This window comes from Carassius auratus, unplaced genomic scaffold, assembly GCF_003368295.1.
Source record: "Carassius auratus strain Wakin unplaced genomic scaffold, ASM336829v1 scaf_tig00214833, whole genome shotgun sequence".
NCBI classification, from domain to species: Eukaryota; Metazoa; Chordata; class Actinopteri; order Cypriniformes; family Cyprinidae; genus Carassius; species Carassius auratus.
Genome location: NW_020527822.1, coordinates 540,997 through 556,012, shown reverse-complemented (window position 1 = coordinate 556,012; position 15,016 = coordinate 540,997). Strand labels below are relative to the sequence as shown.

Here is a 15,016-nt window from a genome sequence, read left to right as displayed (position 1 = left end):
TTGTATTTTTTTGTATTTTTTATTCTTTTATTCTTCGTTTTGTGTTCTGTCGCTGTCATTCTGTTGTACTGCGGAGCTTCTGTCACGAAAACAAATTCCTCGTATGTGTAAACATATACCTGGCAATAAAGCTCATTCTGATTCTGATCTGAAAATGTGAATGACCTTGTGTGTCTTAGCAACTGGCTAGGTGCAGATGAGTAAGTAAATGTAAAGTTGGAAGAATGGATAAATGAAATTAATTTTGTCCACTCAACCTGCATCACTGAAAGATTATAATTTTTTTTTTTTGGACTGAGATTCTCAGTCTCTTAAAGGAGATTGATGTTGTTGCTCGGAAGGGGCCAGTTAAAATGTTATGATTGAGGTTCTGGACATAATTTTTATATATTTTTTTTTTTACAAACTAAACAAAACTTTAATGTTTTATTTAATAAAACATTATTTTTTTATTTATACGTTAATGTTATATTTAATTTGATTACATTAATGTTTAAGTTAAGATTTACAAGAAATGTTAACTGCTACTAACTTTTAACTGTTGTAAAAAAGCACTTTATTTGTTTAAAGCTTTGACAAACAAAATTGTATTGCACTTTTGTTCATACAGCAGAACTTTGAAAGAATAAAATTACACAATACTACTTTTGATTTCATTATTGAATTTTGCGCATGCTGCGATTAATCGTGATTAATTGCAGAAAATCATGCGATTAATCGCGATTAAAATATTTAATCGTTGCCCAGCACTAATATATATATATTATATATATATATATATATATATATATATATATATATATATATATATATATATATATATATACCTAGTGATGACAATAGCATGCAGTAAGACTTTCTTTTACATTTTTACTATAGCCTAAGACTATCCCACTTTTTTAATTAACTCTTACATTAAATTTTATAATGGTTATTAAGGATGTTAAAATTTTATAATATAATGTTATTGATGTTTTATGTGTCCTTTCATCTTAGTTTATAAACCATCATTTTATTATTACAGTCAGTTCAAAATTCGTCCCTTTGCGTCACATGGCGGTAGTTAAGCGAATTATTTTAACATGCAACTACATTCAGTTAATGACGCGGCACTAAAGCCCATTTAGCTTGTCAACCTACTGTATTTCCTTAGAAATAAATGCAACAAACTCAGAATCTGAGAGTAGTAGTGTATTAACCCTTGTGCATTGTTCAAATACACTACACTTTCGTTATGTTCGGGATGAAAACATCCACTCAATTAAACTGCTGTAAAAATGTGTCTGAGTCATATTTTTTCTCAAAAATTGTTTTTTGCATAAATCTGTTAATCAACTTCAGTCCTGATCAAAACTTCCAAATCTTTTTTAAAAATCCAAGTTAAAATCCATTTTAACTCTTTAATTGCCAAGTTCATAAATGATGTCACTGATTTGGGGGAAAAACACACACAATTACTTATTTTCAATATAAAAGTAATTGTGGCTGGATTTTTTTTTTTTTTTACTTTTTATAAGAGTATTGGGCATGTCAAATATTATTAGCAACATTGGCTTTGATGCATTTTTAGTTTTTGTGCAGCATTAGATTTAAATTTTTTCCCCCTCAGTTACTGTTCGTGGCTGTTTTTGCCCCATTGACTTCCATTATAACAACATTTTTTTATTGCAAAGCCATGACACCATATAATCATGCATTCTTGATTGTTTGTGGTTGAGGTCAAATTTGTTATTTTTACAGTTTATCACTAAGTGGGAACATTAACCCTTTAGATAGGCCTGTGCAAAAAAAGGCTTCACTTCACCAACTCTCCACTCATTCTACTCGGACCATGCATTCAATTGGCTTTGACGGACATCAGTTCTTGGCAATTCCTCATTTGCCCTCTCACGTCTGGCTGGTTCGAAATTACACGGCTGCGGGCCATCATACATGTTGGCTTTTGCCACCTCTTCTTCATCCCAGTCAGTCTCTATAGTTCTGATGCTGCGTTCCAGGCAGGTTTTTGAGCTCGTAATCACTATTTCATACCACGACTAATGACTTTGTACCATTCCAAGCAAGTTACGGCAAACTTTCTGAGCGCAAGGAATTGTAGCTAGATTATTTTATTGCAATGTTACATTGACCTAAAATAGTTTTTTCAATGTGTACCACTTGCATAAACACTGCATCCGTAGGCAGTATTATCCGTAGGGGCTGTCGTTGTTTCACGTCCTGTGTGACGTCAGAACTCGGAGTACATCGATCTAGTACTAGTTCATTGAAAGTGGTGGTTAACCTGCAACATGGACTTTAAATCATAAATCTGAAAAAAAAAAATGTTTAGGCCATATGCTATCGCCCAGCACTAAAAGCTATATGTGATGACATTTTATTTATCAATCCATTCTTTAGAGATTCAAAGATTTAGCAAAATCGTGCAGGATTAATTTATTTGTTTCTTGTTTTAGGCTAATTAGGCCTAAACAATGGGAACGAAATTATGCAGTGCCTCACATTTCACTAAACATGCAACAATTTCTTAATCAGTGTACAGACAAATGTCTTTTTTCCCAAGAAATTATCTGTCAAAACTTTCTGTACGACTTTATTCAGCATTGTCTTCTCTTCCGTGTCTGTTGTGAGAGAGTTCAAAACGAAGCAGTTTTTGATATCCGGTTCGCGAACAAATCATTCGATTTAACCGGATATTTTTGAACTAGTTCACCAAATCGATCTGAATCGTTTTAAACTGTTCGCGTCTCCAATACGCATTAATCCACAAATGACTTAAGCTGTTAACTTTTTTACACTCCCTCTGAGTTAAAACAAACCAATATTCCGAAGTAATTCATTTACTCAAACAGTACACTTACTGAACTGCTGTGAAGAGAGAACTGAAGATGAACACCAAGCCAAGCCAGATAATGAACAAAAGATTGACTCTTTAACGAGTCAAGAACTGGTTGCATCGGTTTTCGGATCACCAATAGTTATTTCAGACTGTTCGATTCAATAAACTGGTTGAAGAAAACGGTTCATTGTTTCTTTTGCGCTCAACGTAATGACGTCATTGGCGATGATTGCCCTTGATTCAAGCCTTCAGTTTACCTGCGCTCATAACATTAGCACAGAATAAGTTCAGAATCAGTCACCAAAAGAATCAGTTCAGTTCAGACACTCTGTGTGTCAGTCTGCTTCACACTGAATCACAAATGCGCAGTATCACCAGCTCCTCGGTTGACGAATCGGACGCGTCTGACAGAAATGGTTCTTGACTCGAGAACAAGTCAGTCTTTTGTTCGTTATCTGGCTCTGCTCGGTGTTCATCTTTTATTTTATTCCACCAACACTCCACTCTGGGTTCAACCTTCCCGGCACGTCTGAGACAGAGACATGCTGCCGATCAGAGTATGAGTAGAGCAGAGTGATTCTGACTGGAGCGAGGAGAGTATATTAAGTCTGGGCATTGTGGTTTTCACTCACTCCAAGCGCACTCCATCATGAGTACAATTCATGCCAACAGCCCATAATATAACTGCATATTCAGCAAGAATTCATGTCAAACATATTTAGCTATGTAGCTTGATCAGAAGGTTACAATGACTGCAATACTCGAGCGGGATGTTACAGGCTATAAGAGTTTGTCTGTTTCTTTTACTGATTATTTTCAGGATAAGGCATGAGTTAAACATATACAGCACATTCGCACGCAATCGCTTTAGCAATAATGCATTCAAACGAATGTAATCTTACATTGCTACTGCATTATCTGATTTTGAAATCTTGAAGAACTTCATCAATCTGTTTAGATAAAATAACTGACAAAATGTACTGTTACTGTTACCAAAGTGTCATCTGTGAATATTGCATATTAAATATTTTAAATATTTAAACTATAGTGTTTTTCTTTCATTTTCCGTGACTGAAGCAGTCAAATGTAACACATCAGTGAGGCAAAACTGACGTCTATTTGCGAAAATGTGCTTTGATGCGCTTGTTTGATAACTTGTGGTTAAAAGCGCCACTCAGCGGTCAAAAGCTGTAAATGCACTTTACAGACGGCGCGGCGTCTGTAAAGGGGCGTTTTGGATGTCTACCTACTGTATCTTTTCACTCTGAGGCAAACTGAAGAACTCATACACAAATATTATAAAAGGTGAAAACATTGTTCACTGATGCTCCAGAAGGAAACACAATGCATTAAAAGTTGGAGGTGTACAATTTGAACAGGATGATAAGTCAATTTTTATGTTTTGTTTAAAGATCATATCTGTTAATATAGTACTGTCCTTCAGAAACTTTAATACTGCTTTAATACTGATTTTCAGAAATTCAATTCCCTGATCATCCAATTCAAGTACTTCACACCCTGTGTCTCTTAATAAATTCAAAGGGTTTATATTTTCACAGTCCTTCAGGTGAATGGTTGGGTCTGGGAACAGAGGATCTTGTAAAAGTATAATAAAACACACTTTCTATAAATACATTGTAAAGTTTTCAATGTTTAAACACAGGATAATACAAATATAATGAAAACAGGCGGTTATTTTGTTAGCTGAACTATACAGCAATTCACAAGTCACATATGTATATATAATATACAAAATAAGCATATTTGGCCTGCTGTCATTTGAGAATGGAGGTAAGGAAAGCGGGTGATGTATAGACTTTCTCTGATGCTAATTGTTTGGATTATCTTAAAATGTTTCTCCTAAACTTTGATAAATAAACTTTATTAAATTTTTTAATAAACAAAAAAAAACAAAGCTAGTCAAAGTGATTTAGTAACTGAATAAAAGGTATTCAAAAACTGTGTTCAAGTTACCTGATTGATGACCAGCATTTCTGGTCATCAACATTTGCTGTCTGAGCTAAAAACTTTAAATATATATTCACATTAAAACATATACATGAAATCACATCATAAAACAAAATGCATTCTAGATTTATTTTAATTAAAATAAAAACACTGAATTAAACAAAACAAATTTGCATTGCACTTTGAATATTATGATATAATAACAAATTAAAATACACCATTTCTCTTCCAAGACAGTCTCCGGTGGATCTGAAGTCAGCTGCAGTGTTTGGACACTCTGAAATCAGATGAGCAGAATGTGTCAATGGGGAATATGTTACCAACAAAAACACGCTAGTTAATAAACATTTGTTTTGTACTGAAAGCTAATTTTTTTAAATGTAACGCTATGTAGCATATGCCAACTAAGTTAGCACTTAAATAAAATATCTAGACTAATTTTACAACATAAACCCACTCAAATACATCCATCACAACACTTAACATTAAGCTTAAATATCTTAAAGGTAAATAATGGGTAAATAGCTTATTTTAACAGAATATCAGCTGAGGAGCATAACAACATACACAGATGGGGGCAGCTGTGGCCTAATGGTTAGAGAGCCAGACTAGTTACCAGAAGGTCACTGGTTTGAGTCTCGGTGCTGGCAGGAGTTGTAGGTGGGAGGGAGTGAATGAACAGCGCTCTCTTCCACCCTCAATACCCATGGCTGAAGGGCCCTTGAGCAAGGCACTGAACCCCCAGTTGCTGGATATATAGCTGCCCAATGTTCTGGTTGTGTGTTCATGGTGTGTTCACTACTCATTGCTGTGTGTGTGTGCGCGCACTTGGATAGGTTAAATGCAGAGCACCAATTCCAAGTATGGATTACCATACTTGGCAAATGTCATGACTTTCACTTTAAAAAAAAGACAGCAACATAATATTGCTAAGCTGCATCCTATCTTCTGCTGCACCTCTGTCATTTTCTGTGGGTCTCTGGAATTGTCAGTAAGCTGTCAACAAACTTAATTTTGGCCTTTGCTTCTCAGTCTACTCTTTAATATCTTGGACTTAACTGAGACCTGTATTCGTTGAGAAGACTCCACAAGGAGATTAGACAATTAGAAGGGTACTGGTCTTCTAATTTCTAATAATTGGAGATACTGAACCCACTCTTCCCTATGCAATAAAAATTATTTTGAGTTTCATGCTATTATGATTTAGAGAACCTTATATTGTTAAAACAGGATTGAAACCATTTGAGAGCATTACCCAAAATGCCTACCTAGTGCTCCAAATGAGAAATCAAAACGAGTGGTCAATTGTTAAAAAAAAAAAAAACGCCTTCAGAACACCAACACCTCAGATCTAGCATGAAGAGTGAGTAAAATATAATTCAGAACTTTAACCAGTGCGCTTTCTATACAATGGTTTTTCCTAAAAGCCGATTGGAACACTTCTAAAATATTGTTATTAAACAGAGAGCTCTGTAGTTGGTGAAACAATTTTATCTAAAATTTTAGACATAAAAGGGAGATTTGAGACTGGCTTAAAATTAGTCAGCACTGTCGTATCTAAATTAGGCTTTTTAAGAAATGTACAATGACGTGCTTCATGTCATCTGGAACCATTGCCATTTCAATGCAGCACTTGGTTGGTGTTGCTTAGCTTTTTTTAGGAGCCAGAGAGTTTAAAATATTAGCAGAGATAGTATTCAAATAATTAAAATAGTTTGTATTACTTAAATCATTCAAAAAGTGAAACTTGTATATTATATTCATTCATTACAGACAGACTGATATATTTCATATGTTTATTTCTTTTAATTTTGATGATTAAAACTGACAACTAAGGAAAATCCCAAATTCAGTATCTCAGAAAATTTGAATATAACTTAAGACCAATATAAAGAAAGGATTTTTAGAAATCTTGGCCAACTAAAAAGTATGAACATGAAAAGTATGATCATGTACAGCACTCAATTCTTAGTTGTGGCTCCTTTTGCCTGAATGACTGCAGCAATGCAGCGTGGCATGGAGTCGATCAGTCTGTGGCACTGCTCAGGTGTTATGAGAGCCCAGGCCTTCAGCTCTTCTGCATTCTTGGGTCTGCATTCTTCTGCAGTCATAAATATCAAAATTAAAATAAATAAATAGGGGTGCTCCGATCACGATCGGCCGATCGTTATGCGCATTTCGTCATGTAAAGCCGGTTATCTAATCAGCGGTTAATTCCATCAGGTGCATGATTTCACATAGAGCAGCTGTTACTACACAGAACCGTTGTTAATAGAGAAGATGCGCAAATCCACTTCATTTTCAGCGTTTTTTGGCGCATCTTCTCAGTTAACAACGGCTCTGTGTAGTAACAGCTGCTCTATGTGAAATCACGCACCTGATGGAATTAACTGCTGATTAGAAAACCGGCTTTACTGACGAGATGCGCATTAACGAACGGCCGATCGTGATCGGAGCACCTCTAGAAATAAACATTTGAAATGTATCCATCTGTTTGTAATGAATAAATATACAAGTTTAACTTTTTGAATGGAATTAGTTAAATCAACTTTTTGACAATATTCTAATTATATGACCAGCACCTGTATATTTTATTCACAATAGAATAGATAACATATTAAATGTTGAAAGTGAGACATTTTGAAATGCCATGCCAAATATTAGCTCATGAGAGCTACACATTCCAAAAAAGTTGGGACAAGTAGCAATAAGAGGCCGGAAAAGTTAAATGTACATATAAGGAACAGCTGGAGGACCAATTTGCAACTTATTAGGTCAACTGGCAAACAGGATTGGGGAATAAAAAGAGCCTCTCAGAGTGGCAGTGTCTCTCAGAAGTCAAGATGGGCAGAGGATCACCAATTCCCCCAATGCTGCGGCGAAAAATAGTGGAGCAATATCAGAAAGGAGTTTCTCAGAGAAAAATCGCAAAGACTTTGAAGTTATAATCTGGAACAATCTCTGTGTGTAAGGGTCAAGACTGGAAAACCATACTGGATGCCCATGATCTTCTGGCCCCTTAGATGGCAATGCATCACATGCAGGAATACTACTGTAATGGAAATCACAACATGGGCTCAGGAATACTTCCAGAAAACATTTTCGGTAAACACAATCCCCAGTGCCATTCACCGTTGCCGGCTAGAACTCTATAGGTCAAAAAAGAAGCTATATCTAAACATGATCCAGAAGCACAGGTGTTTTCTCTGGGCCAAGGCTCATTTGTAGGGACTCTGAAGGCAATAGTCTTGTGATCTGAGATAACATGGTCATCTATTGCAAAATCACGTAGTGACAAAGCATGAGAAGTGCTGAATCAAGGGAATGACCATGTGTATTAGTAGGAACATTCACAAGCTGTGCCAAATCTAAAGTCAGTCAGGCTCAAACATTCTCTGGCTTAGAGATTAGCTGGGCAACACACATGTATATTAAAATCACCAAGGATTAAAAGTCTATCAAAATTGGGGATGATTCCACCTAAAAATGTGGACAATTTAATAAAGTCCTTATGTGGTTTACGTTTATGATAAATGACTGAGATGCCCATTTGTTAACAATAGTTTTGTTTAAAAATAGAAGCCAGTCCACCACATTGACCCCCAAAGTCAGGAGAGTTTAAGTATTTGCAATCAGATGATACCAATTCAGAAAAAGGGCTCAGGTCCCCTGGGGTAAGCCAAGTTTCCCAGATAAACGAAACGTCAAGTGTGCATGAATTAAATTAATTGATGATAATCGTCTTGTTTGACACTGACCAGGCGTTAATCAATGACATCCTAATCTCTTAGGCCTCAGTGATCTGTACTGAAGCCCGGAATAGTGAACGGAGGTGACTTGTACAAATGCCACCTCGGCGCAGATGCAGTGATCGACTCCTTGGCGGTTTATCCAGCAGATCCTCAGCAATCGGTATATTCCATGCATACAGCATCCAGCGCGCCCCGCAATGAAGTGGCCGTACCCTGCCATGTAGTTGCCAAGGCCAACGTGGGGTAGAAAATCCGACTCGGATAGAAGAAGCTTGAAATTGACCACAAAACCTCAGCGCCTTCCCCGTCTTTTATGATGCTTCCTTCCCGGAGGAACAGGCAGCCGGTGCAGATATCTATAGTATATGTCAGATATAGCTGCCAGAGGAGAAGCAAACTGTGCACCATGCTTAACGTCACAGAATAGCTCTTCAGTGATGTCTTTAATGCCAAGCAGTGTTTGACAATCGTAGGTCAAAATGTATGTAAAATGGCTAACATAAAACACATTAAAACGAACAGACATGTAAGCACAACAGGCAGCAGATGGCAGGCCATACACACTGGCACCATCTTCCTACTTTACATCATGTACTACATGAGGTAGACAAAACTGTGAATAGATTAAATACAGAAAACAAGCAAAGAGCACTCCCTTTAATATAATCACTATAGCTGTCAATTAGTGGTAGCATGATTGGCTACATTGCTCAGTGTGTACCAGAGTATGTAAGTGGAGCAGAGTGTAGTAGGAGTGAAGCACGGAATGGAGCGGTATGATTTTAACTGGAGCAAGTCTGAGCTTTGTGGTTTTCACTTGCTCTAAGAGTGCTCCACCACGAGCACAATTCAGGACAACACCCCATAATCTAACTGGATATTTAGCAAGAAATCATATTAAACATTTAGACAGCTTGATAGATGAGGATCTCTCAAATCAGAATGAATGTGAAGGGTATGACGGGTATATGGACATGAGCTGGAAGTTATAGTTTTCAAGGATGTTTGATCCCTCTAAATAATGAATATTGTCAGGTGAAAGCATGATTTAAATAAGTAGGCTAACACAACATTTAATTATTCACACGCAATCACTCTCTCAATAATGCATTCAAACAAATGCAATCTTACATTGCTACTTTATCTGTATCTGATTTTGAATAAGCAGAAATCTGTAGAAGAAATGCATCGATCCATAGGTAAAATAACTGACAAAAACATGTCATCACAAATGAAATTTGTACACTAGTGTTCTGATAAGCCACTTTGAAACTGTCCTTGTTTTACATATATATATATATATATATATATATATATATATATATATATATATATATATATATATATATATATATATATAATGAACATAAGTTGAACTGTGGTATTTCAAACATACTGAAATACTTTAGACCCAGAGTGGTGTTTCTGATATCAGTGAGTCGGGAGCGGAGCAGAGTGGAGCAGCATGGGAAATGGTGAACCAGTGCTCGGAGCAGGGAGAGGAAATTGTTAATTTTCCTTTCCGCTCACATTATCTGGTGTGTATACAGGACCAAGTCAAAATAGTCTTGGTTATGAGAACTGCTTGTCCAGTCAGCACCACACCCTACACATAAATATCATTCCACCCGTTACATCAAATATAAGCAATGCACCTGTGTGTGCACGCCTGCATGCAGGCAAAATATTAGTTAATTATCAAAGAAAGAAAAAAAATTATAACCATAATATGGACTTTTGTAAATTTATTTGATACTGTGACGCTCAGAGACTTGATTTTCTTCTCAGATTGCTGATTTCACCATTAACTCTTCACCTGAACGGTTTATGTTTTTGCATATGATATCAATGTAATCCTTGACCATCACAACATGGGGGTAGACGTGTGTTATCATGTTTGGTTCAGGAGCTATGACACAAAATACATAATTTGGTTATGGTGGAAAGTGAAATGCTTGTCATGGCAACCACATGGTGTTTTTGTGATGGCTCCATTTCGGAGCCTGTCCTCTAACAAAAAATGAGCATATAGGTTTTTTTCTTTGAACTAAATTTTTTGTAAGTACTTTATTAGTCTGTATTTTTTATATTGTTAACAAAGTTGCTTAAAATGTTTAGAAGTATGTGAGGTCTATCTCCAAACCTTAACGTTACCACTTAAAAAAATATTTATATACTTCAAAAAGAAAAAAGAAAAACAAATTCCTCGTATGTGTAAACATACCTGGCAATAAAGCTCATTCTGATTCTGATACTATACCATTCAAAAGCTTGATGTAAATAATATAAATGTAATAAATAAATGTAAATGTAACAAATGTAACAAACAATGCTGTTCTTTCAATTTATCCCCCAAAAAACCTGAAAACTATTCCTCATTTCATCATTAATAATAATAATAATGATAAGGATAATAATAATACATGTATTAAACTTTTTATCTGCACTTTATCTGCATATTAAATTATGTTGTGGGATAATTAAATATATTCTAAATAAACTACAAACATAAAATTATATGGATTTATTATGCAGCTCATTATGCAGGCCTTTGTGTCTTCTCAGGTGTAAATCACAATGATATTCATTATAGTTGACGCCTACTCACTTTATGACTTTTACCAACAAAAAGTGTCTTAGAAGCTCCAGCTCCAGTTCTCGAAAGTCCTGAAAACCAATGTTCTGTATGGGTTTTATGGCCTTATTCTAGTGATTTAATTTTTTTAGCTTTTCACTAACCACGCATAACATTTTTTTTTCTCAAAAACATAATCATGTACATAAATGCTGCTCACATATGATTATAGCCCAGTTTGTGTTGATTACAGTGAGATTAGAATTTAGCCATTTAGATTATGAAAAAGCACAAATGTAAGGGCATGACAAAACTTCTCCAGGCCCCAAAAATACCCTTAGACCTCAGAGGGTTAAAAAGCAACACTTTGTTAATTACAGTGACAAATGATGAACTCACTATTTGTATAGTCCAGGGATCCTCAGACACACCTGAGCATGCTAATCAATGTCTTTGGGATCATTTGAAAATTGCAGACAGGTGACTTTAATCAGGGTTGGAGCTAAACTCTGCAGTGCATTGGACCTCCAGGGCAAGATTTGAGGACGGAGGGTATAGTCCAGTGATCCTCAAATCTGGCTCGCGCGATCCAGTTTCCTGCAGAGTTTAGCTCCGACTCTAATTAAACACACCTGCCTGTGATTTTCTAATGATCCTGAAGACACTGATTAGCATCAACTCATGCGTGTTTGATTAGGGTTAGAGCTAAACTTTGCAGGAAAGTGGATCCCGCTAGCCAGATTTGAGGATCACTGGTATAGTCCATTTATGTATTAACTAAAGTTTATAAACTATTAATTAAATTTTACAATTTCAAAATGAAATACAAGTGCTTTGTTAATTAATTTGTATAATTATTTTAAAATGTTAGAAAATAAAGTCTAATTAAACAGTAATTATTAACAAAAAATATATAGCTGTGTGTTTTGTACTTTACACAGGCTATGTGGATGTAATCTCACTTCTCAGTCCTGTGAAAGTTTGTCTTCAGCTCTACAATCCTCAAATTCCCATCTAAATGTGCTGGACCTGAGTAACAATGACCTCCAGGATTCTGGAGTGAAACTGCTTTCTGAAGGTCTGAAGAGTCCAAACACTAAGCTGGAGATATTGAGGTTTGAGTTTCAAATACGTATTTTGCAAGATTTTGTTTTTTAAACAGTTGAAATGTATTCTTTACATATTTATTGTGTTCTCCTTGTTCAGATTTCCCATATGTAATCTTACTGCTCAGTCTTGTGAGAGTGTGTCATCAGTTTTACAATCCTCAAACTCTGTCCTGAGAGAGTTGGATCTGAGTAACAATGATCTGCAGGATTCAGGGGTGAAGCTTATTTCTGATGGTCTGAAGAGTCCGAACTGTCAGCTGGAGATACTGAGGTAAATGGGTTTCCATAAAGTAATTAACAAAATGCTACCACAATAAATGGCTTTTGTAGTTTTTTCCCAAAATATGTTGGGAAATCCATTTGCAGGCATATTTTTTTCATATTTATACAGATATTTGTAGATGTGGATTGCTCCACGAATGAAATGGCCTGAGACAATTACTAAACAAACTGCAAAACTGCTGCATTTTCAAAGATAACTTCTGACACCACTGCAAAGGTAGCAGCATAGAACCTAACAGCCATGTGCAGGTCACCCTTAATTACGGCAATGATGGTGAGGAAGCAAGTGCAAGTTAATGATAATACATTTATTAGGGGAGTCAAGTGAACAGAGATGAACAGCAGGGACAACAAGTATGTAGAGAGTTGATATCACAGTAATCCAGGAAGTGACGATGAGGTGAGGAAGCAGGAGAGCGTGACACAGGAACTGAGATGAGCGATCCGATGTGGAATGGACCGGGTTACAGTGGTGAGAAAATCCAATAAAGAGACAAACGGAAGAAAACAGGAACGAGAAACCAGGCATACAACAGGATGCTTCAAACAATGATCTGACAAAAAAAGACAAAAGAAAGGGCAATAAGTAGGGAGCAGGTAATGAGTGGCAGCTGTGGCAACAATTAATGGAGACGCCCACATGAAATGATCAGTGCTGACGAGAGACACACATAACTCAACCCACATAGTGCTAAGCAGAGATGACGGTTTTACCAACCATGACAGCCCTAGCATCTTGGCTAGGGTCTGATATTAACATGGCTCTGGCAAGTATATGAAATATGGTGTTACTTCCAAAATGGCCGATAAGTTTGCTGTAAAAGCTGTTACACATTAACTAATCTCTCCAACAGTGTTATGGGGTCACTTATAACACAGTTTGGGAAAATAAAAATGCACCAAACATTTTGATAAATTTGTATTGAGAATTATTTCTAAATATGTTAAAGCATCAAGAACCATTGGCTTTATAAAATATACATTTTATATTTTTATATACATTATGAAAATAAGTTATTTTTTTAAGATTGTAAGCAAAGATATTTAGAGAGCCATAAATATTATTGTTGTAATTTTACTGTAAATGTTTCAATTAATGTTTTTATTTTCAAATATGCACAGATTCACTCTTAACCTGTTAGCCAGCTCCCCCCATTATGGGACTCACAGATGAAAGTGCTCTACCTAACTTATAACCTAACCTAATAAACCTAATAATTGTATCAATTTCCTACTTCAGTGTGTTACAAACATAATTTTGGTGTCTTTGGAAAGAAGACACGTTGGGCTTTACTTTTTATCAACCAGATTTGATAATGCTCAAAAATATTAAGTTATATACACTGAAGTGCCTTTAATTTTTTTTTTTACCACACTTAAATATTTTTTTTTATTTTTATATTTATATAAAATACATGAAATGATTCCTGGAGCAATCTAGAAAAGTAATGGTTTGAAAGCCACTTAGACATCATGTAAGTGATTTATTTGAGCACTAAAAAAATGCAATAAGAATAATTTGAGTAAGAAATATAAGAATAATAAGAAAAAAAAAGATTTAACTTTGTTTGCCAATTACAGAAAATCCTGAGATTGCTAGAAATGCAGCATTTACAATGAATTATGATGCAAATAAGTGCTGATGTGCTGAGGGCCACTTCAGATACATTCACATTCAACATAAAACACTCTCACATATATAAAAACTGTTGAAAAATAAAAGAAACAAAGAAAAAGGCGATCGCTATAAGTTCCGCCTCCATCAGCTGACAGGTGCGTCAGAGCGCGTCACGAGGGAGCACCAAAATTCAAATATACTATATTTCATTCATTATTTTTTCCGGTGGATCGTCTCATTCTGTTTGTGACACTGTACGCTGCAAAACCATGCCGTTTTTTTACTTCAAAGATGCAGTTTCTGACCGTGAGTTATTCCATAACGGACACACACATTTCTGTCGCTGGAGAACTGAAACATAAACAAAGGAATTATGATACATATTACAACTTTATTGCTTCGTTGGACTAAACATGCTTCATGAGATGTCGTTCAGTGGACCCTTACCTTTCTAACTAAACTGGGATTTACAGCTGTGGATGTGTTTATGACCCGTTATTACGATGGATCTGGTATGTACAGCGTTTCTAATGTTCAAGTTTTTTATGTGTATTATTTTTTATGTGGACATGCAATAGGAACATAAACTGCTTTACCGGTTGATATATGTAACAGACACAGGGTTGTCCATACGGATCAGAACCTACTTCCCCTAAAGGCGCCCTCTTTGAGGTGGCTTAGGGCAAGGTGTACTGCCAGCAACTCGAGTCAATTGATATGCCAACGCAGTTGGGGACCGAACCATACCCCTGACACTGCATGCCCACTGTACTTGGGCTCCCCAACTGGTGGCTGAGGCATCTGTGAAAATCACATCATCCATGGAAACCTGTTCCAGGGGCACACCTCTTAAAAGGAATGAGGGATCTGTCCAAT

The 15,016-nt window shown here is 36.0% G+C and overlaps 1 protein-coding gene across 2 annotated transcripts in view; it reads left to right on the top strand.

The window, feature by feature from the left end:
- The window catches only part of LOC113093028 (NACHT, LRR and PYD domains-containing protein 3-like), a 103,039-nt gene that overhangs the window by 67,489 nt on the left and 20,534 nt on the right, over nt 1-15,016 (top strand). For both annotated transcript variants that reach the window (XM_026258847.1, XM_026258848.1), the window contains 2 exons: nt 12,073-12,246; nt 12,338-12,511. In XM_026258847.1, coding sequence (XP_026114632.1) covers nt 12,073-12,246; nt 12,338-12,511 — 348 coding nt within the window. The remainder of the gene's footprint in view (nt 1-12,072; nt 12,247-12,337; nt 12,512-15,016) is intronic.